The sequence below is a fragment of the Pseudophryne corroboree genome (assembly GCF_028390025.1).
Source record: "Pseudophryne corroboree isolate aPseCor3 chromosome 3 unlocalized genomic scaffold, aPseCor3.hap2 SUPER_3_unloc_18, whole genome shotgun sequence".
Taxonomy (NCBI): Eukaryota; Metazoa; Chordata; class Amphibia; order Anura; family Myobatrachidae; genus Pseudophryne; species Pseudophryne corroboree.
This window is the reverse complement of record NW_026967506.1, coordinates 1,691,572-1,700,313: the sequence shown is the minus strand read 5'-3', so window position 1 is coordinate 1,700,313 and position 8,742 is coordinate 1,691,572. Positions and strand designations below refer to the sequence as shown.

The 8,742-nt window shown below is 63.9% G+C and overlaps 1 protein-coding gene across 1 annotated transcript; it reads left to right on the top strand.

Annotated features, from left to right (window-relative positions):
* Positions 1-4,811: 4,811 nt before the first annotated feature.
* LOC134983553 (sarcoplasmic reticulum histidine-rich calcium-binding protein-like) lies at positions 4,812-6,290 on the top strand. The gene has a single exon (XM_063949200.1). The coding sequence runs from the start codon at positions 4,812-4,814 to the stop codon at positions 6,288-6,290; it is 1,479 nt and encodes a 492-aa protein (XP_063805270.1).
* The last annotated feature ends 2,452 nt before the right edge of the window (positions 6,291-8,742 follow it).

Genomic DNA, 8,742 nt, shown 5'->3' with positions numbered 1-8,742 from the left:
TATATCTTTGTGAAAATCCTATATTAGATAAAACCTGACGCACCAAGCCCCCTCAGGTTATAGAATATAGGGATAGCAAGTTGAGTGAAAGACACGAGATGGACACCACTCAGCTATCAATGCACACACAGAAAGTCACAGTCTGTACAATGCAGAGGTTATTACTAACAATAATACTGCACTGGACTAGCTTACACAGCTATATAACAATAGATATAACAGTACACAGTAAGAACTGGATGTATATCACAGGGTAATTGTACTATAAACCCTGACTAAGTGCACTCTTTCTTACTAACACTGACTAATAGGCAGGTAGAATACTTAAGTGTCATGTAAAGTCACAGCGCTGACAACCAGGCGGCTTTATATAGGAGGATTTGCCCAAGCAGTCCCAGGAACAGTGAGCTGAGGAGTAATGGCGCCCAGACACTGACAGGGAGTGAGGGAGAGACAGATATGCAGCTCCAGGGCGGGAACACTTGCTAGAAATGGCGCCCTGGGGCTGGGGGAGGGGCTTCAGGTCTAAGCCTTATCCCCCTGCTGGCAAAACGACCGGGTATTGTGGGCGATATAAGAAGTGGTTTAGAGAGAAAACCCTGACCTGCGCCCATGACCTGGTGATCTAGTGGGATCACCTGTACTGTCACAGTGTCCACCGCCATCGCGCGCGGCCTGCCTCCCACTGACCGCGTCGGATCGCGATAAAGTCAGGGTCCCGCGAGCGGGACCCACTTACCACCTCCCAAAGCGTGGCCACGCGATCCTGGAAAGCCCCCGTCGTGTGTGCCTGATGTGAAGAAAACCGGAGACTCCGCTGTAGGTATCCGGCAACCAGGGCTCGGGAGTGTACAGCGCCGCTGGGGAGAGCTGGAGCTGCAGCAGAGAATGTCTTCTGACATCTACCACTGCTGCTCTTGAAGTCTTCACTTTTTACCTCATAAAAAGCTTTTCTTAGGGCTGCTTGGAGCAGCCCCTCTGTTAAGTGCCTGCTTACTGCAGCACCAACTACAAAACTGAGCTCCTGTGCTGGGAGGCGGGGTTATAGAGGAGACGGCGCTGTGCATTCTGGGAACAGTCAAAGCTTTGAGTCTGTTGGTGCCTCGGATCAAGATCCTACTCTACACCCCATTGTCCAGACTTGTGGAGCCCAGTGTACCCCGCAGCTGAAAGTGTATTGTACCATCTTCATTCTGCTGTAAACATCTCACTGTACTGCTAAGTTCTTTTCAGGACTATTTGTTAGCATTAAAACATCATCTGCCTCAAGAAGATTGCGTCATCTTGTGACCAACAGAGCTATGCGAAACTTGGCCCCGTTCACCGGCTGTCTAGGGTGAATCAGCATCTCCAAGTTCCGCCTTCCGCCAGCTACCGGTAGAGGACTAGTGGGGATTCGTCAACACCACACAGGTGTGGTAAGGCAGTGTGTTGGCACATACAGAGCAGAACCGTGGTTCCAAACGCCACGGCAGGTTAGGAGTTTGGTGGTGGCAGCATAAACGCGCCCACAGCGCAGTGGTAGGAGTCAGTAACAGGCGGTTACTGACGGTAAGCGGGAATCCCCTATGTGATCAGGTCCCGTGTGACCTAAACATCCATTCTGTGTACTGGGGACGGGACGCTAAAGGGATGAGTGCTTTCGTACGTTACCGTCCGGTCACAGGGAGCTTTCACACAGCAGCACGGGGGGGGGGGGGGGCTTTCACACAGCAACACAGGGGGGATGGGGAGCTTTCACAAAGCAGCACAGAGGGGGGGAGCTTTCACACAGCAGCACGGGGGGGGGGGCTTTCACACAGCAGCACAGAGGGGGGAGCTTTCACACAGCAGCACAGGGGGATGGGGAGCTTTCACACAGCAGCACAGGGGGGGATTTCACACAGCAGCACAGAGGGGTGTAGCTTTCACACAGCAGCAGAGAGGGGGGAGCTTTCACACAGCAGCACAGAGGAGGGAGCTTTCACACAGCAGCACAGAGGGGTGGGGGAGCTTTCACACAGCACCACCACAGGGGGGGATGGGGAGCTTTCACACAGTATCACAGGGGGGATTGGGAGCTTTCACACAGCAGCACAGAGGGGGGAGCTTTCACACAGCATCACAGGGGGGCAGCTTTCACACAGCACCACAGAGATGATGGGGAGCTTTCACACAGCAGCACAGAGGGGGGGACCTTTCACACAGCATCACAGAGGGGGGAGATTTCACACAGCATCACAGAGGGGGGGGGGAGCTTTCACACAGCACCACAGGAGGGATGGGGAGCTTTCACACAGCAGCACAGAGGGAATGAGGCTTTCACACAGCACCACGGGGGGATGGGGAGTTTTCACACAGCAGCACAGGGGGAGGGGAGCTTTCACACAGCAGCACGGGGGGGAGCTCTCACACAGCAGCACAGATGGGGGGAGCTTTCACACAGCAGCACAGAGGGGGGAGCTTTCACACATCAGCACAGGGGGGCTTTCACACAGCATCACAGGAGGGGAGCTTTCACACAGCATCACAGAGGGGGGGGGAGCTTTCACACAGCATCACAGAGGGGAGAAGCTTTCACACAGCACCACAGGGGGGATGGGGAGCTTTCACACAGCAGCACAGGGGGGCCATCTTTCACACAGCAGCACAGGGGGGAGCTTTCACACAGCAGCACAGAGGGAGGGAGCTTTCACACAGCAGCACAGAGGGGGGGGGCTTTCACACAGCTGCACAGAGGGGGGAGCTTTCACACAGCATCACAGAGGGGGGAAGCTTTCACACATCAGCACAGGGGGGCTTCCACACAGCATCACAGGAGGGGAGCTTTCACACAGCATCACAGAGGGGGGGGAGCCTTCACACAGCATCACAGAGGGGAGAAGCTTTCACACAGCACCACAGGGGGGATGGGGAGCTTTCACACAGCAGCACAGGGGGGCCATCTTTCACACAGCAGCATAGGGGGGAGCTTTCACACAGCAGCACAGAGGGAGGGAGCTTTCACACAGCAGCACAGAGGGGGGAGCTTTCACACAGCAGCACAGGGGGATGGGGAGCTTTCACACAGCAGCACAGGGGGGGATTTCACACAGCAGCACAGAGGGGTGTAGCTTTCACACAGCAGCAGAGAGGGGGGAGCTTTCACACAGCAGCACAGAGGAGGGAGCTTTCACACAGCAGCACAGAGGGGTGGGGGAGCTTTCACACAGCACCACCACAGGGGGGGATGGGGAGCTTTCACACAGTATCACAGGGGGGATAGGGAGCTTTCACACAGCAGCACAGGGGGGCAGCTTTCACACAGCACCACAGAGATGATGGGGAGCTTTCACACAGCAGCACAGAGGGGGGGACCTTTCACACAGCATCACAGAGGGGGGAGATTTCACACAGCATCACAGAGGGGGGGGGGAGCTTTCACACAGCACCACAGGAGGGATGGGGAGCTTTCACACAGCAGCACAGAGGAAATGAGGCTTTCACACAGCACCACGGGGGGATGGGGAGTTTTCACACAGCAGCACAGGGGGAGGGGAGCTTTCACACAGCAGCACGGGGGGGAGCTCTCACACAGCAGCACAGATGGGGGGAGCTTTCACACAGCAGCACAGAGGGGGGCTTTCAGACAGCAGCACAGAGGGGTGGAGCTTTCACACAGCAGCACAGAGGGGGAGCTTTCACACAGCAGCACAGAGGGGGAGCTTTCACACAGCTGTACAGTGGGGATGGGGAGCTTTCACACAGCAGCACAAAGGGGGGAGCTTTCACACAGCATCACAGAGAAGGGGGAAAGCTTTCACACAGCAGCACAGAGGGGGGAGCTTTCACACATCAGCACAGGGGGGCTTTCACACAGCATCACAGGAGGGGAGCTTTCACACAGCAGCACAGAGGGGGGGAGCTTTCACACAGCATCACAGAGGGGAGAAGCTTTCACACAGCACCACAGGGGGGATGGGGAGCTTTCACACAGCAGCACAGGGGGGCCATCTTTCACACAGCAGCACAGGGGGGAGCTTTCACACAGCAGCACAGAGGGAGGGAGCTTTCACACAGCAGCACAGAGGGGGGGGGCTTTCACACAGCTGCACAGAGGGGGGAGCTTTCACACAGCATCACAGAGGGGGGAAGCTTTCACACATCAGCACAGGGGGGCTTCCACACAGCATCACAGGAGGGGAGCTTTCACACAGCATCACAGAGGGGGGGGAGCCTTCACACAGCATCACAGAGGGGAGAAGCTTTCACACAGCACCACAGGGGGGATGGGGAGCTTTCACACAGCAGCACAGGGGGGCCATCTTTCACACAGCAGCACAGGGGGGAGCTTTCACACAGCAGCACAGAGGGAGGGAGCTTTCACACAGCAGCACAGAGGGGGGGGCTTTCACACAGCTGCACAGGAGGGATGGGGAGCTTTCTCACAGCAACACAGAGGGGGGGAGCTTTCACACAGCTTCACAGAGGGGGGAAAGCTTTCACACAGCACCACAGGGCGGATCGGGAGCTTTCACACAGCAGCACAGAGGGGGGGAGCTTTCACACAGCATCACAGAGGGCGGCGGATGAGGAGGAGGACTACGTGACGGGGAGGGCGGCGGAGGAGGACGACGTGACGGGGAGGGTGGCGGAGGAGGTGGACAACGTGACGGGGAGGGCTGCGGAGGACGACGTGACAGGGAGGGTGGCGGAGGAGAAGGACGACGTGACGGGGAGGGCGGCGGAGGAGGAAGACGTGATGGGGAGGGCAGCAGAGGAGGAGGACGACATGACGGGGAGGGCGGAGGAGGAGGAGGACGTGATGGGGAGGGACGGCTGAGAAGGAGGACATGACGGGGAGGGCGGCGGATGAGGAGGACGACGTGACGGGGAGGGCGGCGGATGAGGATGACGTGACGGGGAGGGCGGCGGATGAGGAGGAGGAGGACGACGTGATGGGGAGGGCGGCGGATGAGGATGACATGACGGGGAGGGCGGCGGATGAGGAGGAGGACGACGTGACGGGGAGGGCGGCGGAGGAGGAGGAGGACGTGACGGGGAGGGCGGCGGAGGAGAAGGACGGCGCGATGGGGAGGGCGGCAGAGGAGAATGACGACGTGACAGGGAGGGCGGCGGATGAGGAGGACGACGTGACGGGGAGGGCGGCGGAGGAGGAGGAGGACGTGACGGGGAGGGCGGCAGAGGAGAAGGAGGACGACGTGCTGGGGAGGGCGGCGGAGGTTGGAGGACCACGTGACGGGGGGGCGGCGGAGGAGGAGGAGGACGGTGTGACGGGGAGGGCGGCGGATGAGGAGGAGGACGACGTGACGGGGAGGGCGGCGGAGGAGGAGGAGGACGTGACGGGGAGGGCGGCGGAGAAGGACGGCGCGATGGAGAGGGCGGCAGAGGAGGATGACGACGTGACAGGGAGGGCGGCGGATGAGGAGGACGACGTGACGGGGAGGGCGGCGGAGGAGGAGGAGGACGTGACGGGGAGGGCGGCAGAGGAGAAGGAGGACGACGTGCTGGGGAGGGCGGCGGAGGTTGGAGGACCACGTGACGGGGGGGCGGCGGAGGAGGAGGAGGACGGTGTGACGGGGAGGGCGGTGGAGGAGGAGGAGGACGGCATGACGGGGAGGGCGGCGGAGGAGGACGACGTGACGGGGAGGGCGGCGGATGAGGAGGACGACGTGACGGGGAGGGCGGCGGAGGAGGACAACGTGACGGGGAGGGCGGCGGAGGAGGACGACGTGACGGGGAGGGCGGCGGAGAAGGAGGAGGACGACGTGGCGGGGAGGGCGGCGGATGAGGAGGAGGACGTGATGGGGAGGGCGGCGGAGGACGACGTGACGGGGAGGGCGGCGGAGGAGGAGGAGCACGTGACGGGGAGGGCGGCGGAGGAGAAGGACGGCGCGATGGGGAGGGCGGCAGAGGAGGATGACGACGTGACAGGGAGGGCGGCGGAGGAGGACGTGACGGGGAAGGCGGCAGAGGAGGACGTGACGGGGAGGGCGGCGGAGGAAAAGGACGGCGCGATGGGGAGGGCGGCAGAGGAGGATGACGACGTGACAGGGAGGGCGGCGGATGAGGAGGACGACGTGACGGGGAGGGCGGCGGAGGAGGAGGAGGACGTGACGGAGAGGGCGGCAGAGGAGAAGGAGGACGACGTGCTGGGGAGGGCGGCGGAGGTTGGAGGACCACGTGACGGGGGGGGGGGCGGCGGAGGAGGAGGAGGACGGTGTGACGGGGAGGGCGGTGGAGGAGGAGGAGGACGGCATGACGGGGAGGGCGGCGGAGGAGGACGACGTGACGGGGAGGGCGGCGGATGAGGAGGACGACGTGACGGGGAGGGCGGCGGAGGAGGACAACGTGACGGGGAGGGCGGCGGAGGAGGACGACGTGACGGGGAGGGCGGCGGATGAGGAGGACGTGATGGGGAGGGCGGCGGAGGAGGACGACGTGACGGGGAGGGCGGCGGAGGAGGAGGACGACGTGACAGGGAGGGCGGCGGATGAGCAGGAGGACGACGTGACGGGGAGGGCGGCGGAGGAGGAGGAGGACGTGACGGGGAGGGCGGTGGTGGAGGAGGACGACGTGATGGGGAGGGCGGTGGATGAGGACGTGACGGGGAGGGCGGCGGAGGAGGATGTGACGGGGAGGGCGGCAGAGGAGGACGATATGACGGGGAGGGCGGCGGAGGAAGAGGACGATATGACGGGGAGTGCGGCAGGGGATGATATGACGAGGAGGGTGGCGGAGGAGGAGGACGACGTGACGGGGTAGGCGGCGGAGGAGGAGGACGTGACGGGGAGGGCGGCGGAGGAGGAGGACGACGTGACGGGGAGGGCGGCGGAGGAGGACGTGACGGGGAGGGGGTGGAGGAGGAGGACGACGTGACGGGGAGGGCAGCGGAGGAGATGGAGGATGACGTGACGGGGAGAGCGGCGGAGGAGGAGGAGGACGTGACGGGGAGGGCGGCGGAGGAGAAGGACGGCGCGATGGGGAGGGCGGCAGAGGAGGATGACGACGTGACAGGGAGGGCGGCGGATGAGGAGGACGACGTGACGGGGAGGGCGGCGGAGGAGGAGGAGGACGTGACGGGGAGGGCGGCAGAGGAGAAGGAGGACGACGTGCTGGGGAGGGCGGCGGAGGTTGGAGGACCACGTGACGGGGGGGGCGGCGGGTGAGGAGGAGGACGGTGTGACGGGGAGGGCGGTGGAGGAGGAGGAGGACGGCATGACGGGGAGGGCGGCGGAGGAGGACGACGTGACGGGGAGGGCGGCGGATGAGGAGGACGACGTGATGGGGAGGGCGCGGAGGAGGACAACGTGACGGGGAGGGCGGCGGAGGAGGACGACGTGACGGGGAGGGCGGCGGATGAGGAGGAGGACGTGATGGGGAGGGCGGCGGAGGAGGACGACGTGACGGGGAGGGCGGCGGAGGTTGGAGGACCACGTGACAGGGAGGGCGGCGGATGAGCAGGAGGACGACGTGACGGGGAGGGCGGCGGAGGAGGACGTGACGGGGAGGGCGGTGGTGGAGGAGGACGACGTGACGGGGAGGGCGGTGGATGAGGACGTGACGGGGAGGGCGGCGGAGGAGGATGTGACGGGGAGGGCGGCAGAGGAGGACGATATGACGGGGAGGGCGGCGGAGGAAGAGGACGATATGACGGGGAGTGCGGCAGGGGATGATATGACGAGGAGGGTGGCGGAGGAGGAGGACGACGTGATGGGGTAGGCGGCGGAGGAGGACGTGACGGGGAGGGCGGCGGAGGAGGAGGACGACGTGACGGGGAGGGCGGCGGAGGAGGAGGAGGACGTGACGGGGAGGGGGCGGAGGAGGAGGACGACGTGACGGGGAGGGCAGCGGAGGAGATGGAGGAGGAGGACGATATGAGGGGGAGAGCGGCGGAGGAGGAGGAGGACGTGACGGGGAGGGCGGCGGAGGAGGAGGAGGACGTGACGGGGAGGGCGGTGGTGGAGGAGGACGACGTGACGGGGAGGGCGGTGGATGAGGACGTGACGGGGAGGGCGGCGGAGGAGGATGTGACGGGGAGGGCGGCAGAGGAGGACGATATGACGGGGAGGGCGGCGGAGGAAGAGGACGATATGACGGGGAGTGCGGCAGGGGATGATATGATGAGGAGGGTGGCGGAGGAGGAGGACGACGTGACGGGGTAGGCGGCGGAGGAGGACGACGTGACGGGGAGGGCGGCGGAGGAGGACGATATGACGGGGAGGGCGGCGGAGGAGGACGACGTGACGGGGAGGGCGGCGGATGAGGAGGAGGACGTGATGGGGAGGGCGGCGGAGGAGGACGACGTGACGGGGAGGGCGGCGGAGGAGGAGGACGACGTGACAGGGAGGGCGGCGGATGAGCAGGAGGACGACGTGACGTAGAGGGCGGCGGAGGAGGACGTGACGGGGAGGGCGGTGGTGGAGGAGGACGACGTGACGGGGAGGGCGGTGGATGAGGACGTGACGGGGAGGGCGGCGGAGGAGGATGTGACGGGGAGGGCGGCAGAGGAGGACGATATGACGGAGAGGGCGGCGGAGGAAGAGGACGATATGACGGGGAGTGCGGCAGGGGATGATATGACGAGGAGGGTGGCGGAGGAGGAGGACGACGTGACGGGGTAGGCGGCGGAGGAGGAGGACGTGACGGGGAGGGCGGCGGAGGAGGAGGACGACGTGACGGGGAGGGCGGAGGAGGAGGAGGACGTGACGGGGAGGGGGCGGAGGAGGAGGACGACGTGACGGGGAGGGCAGCGGAGGAGAT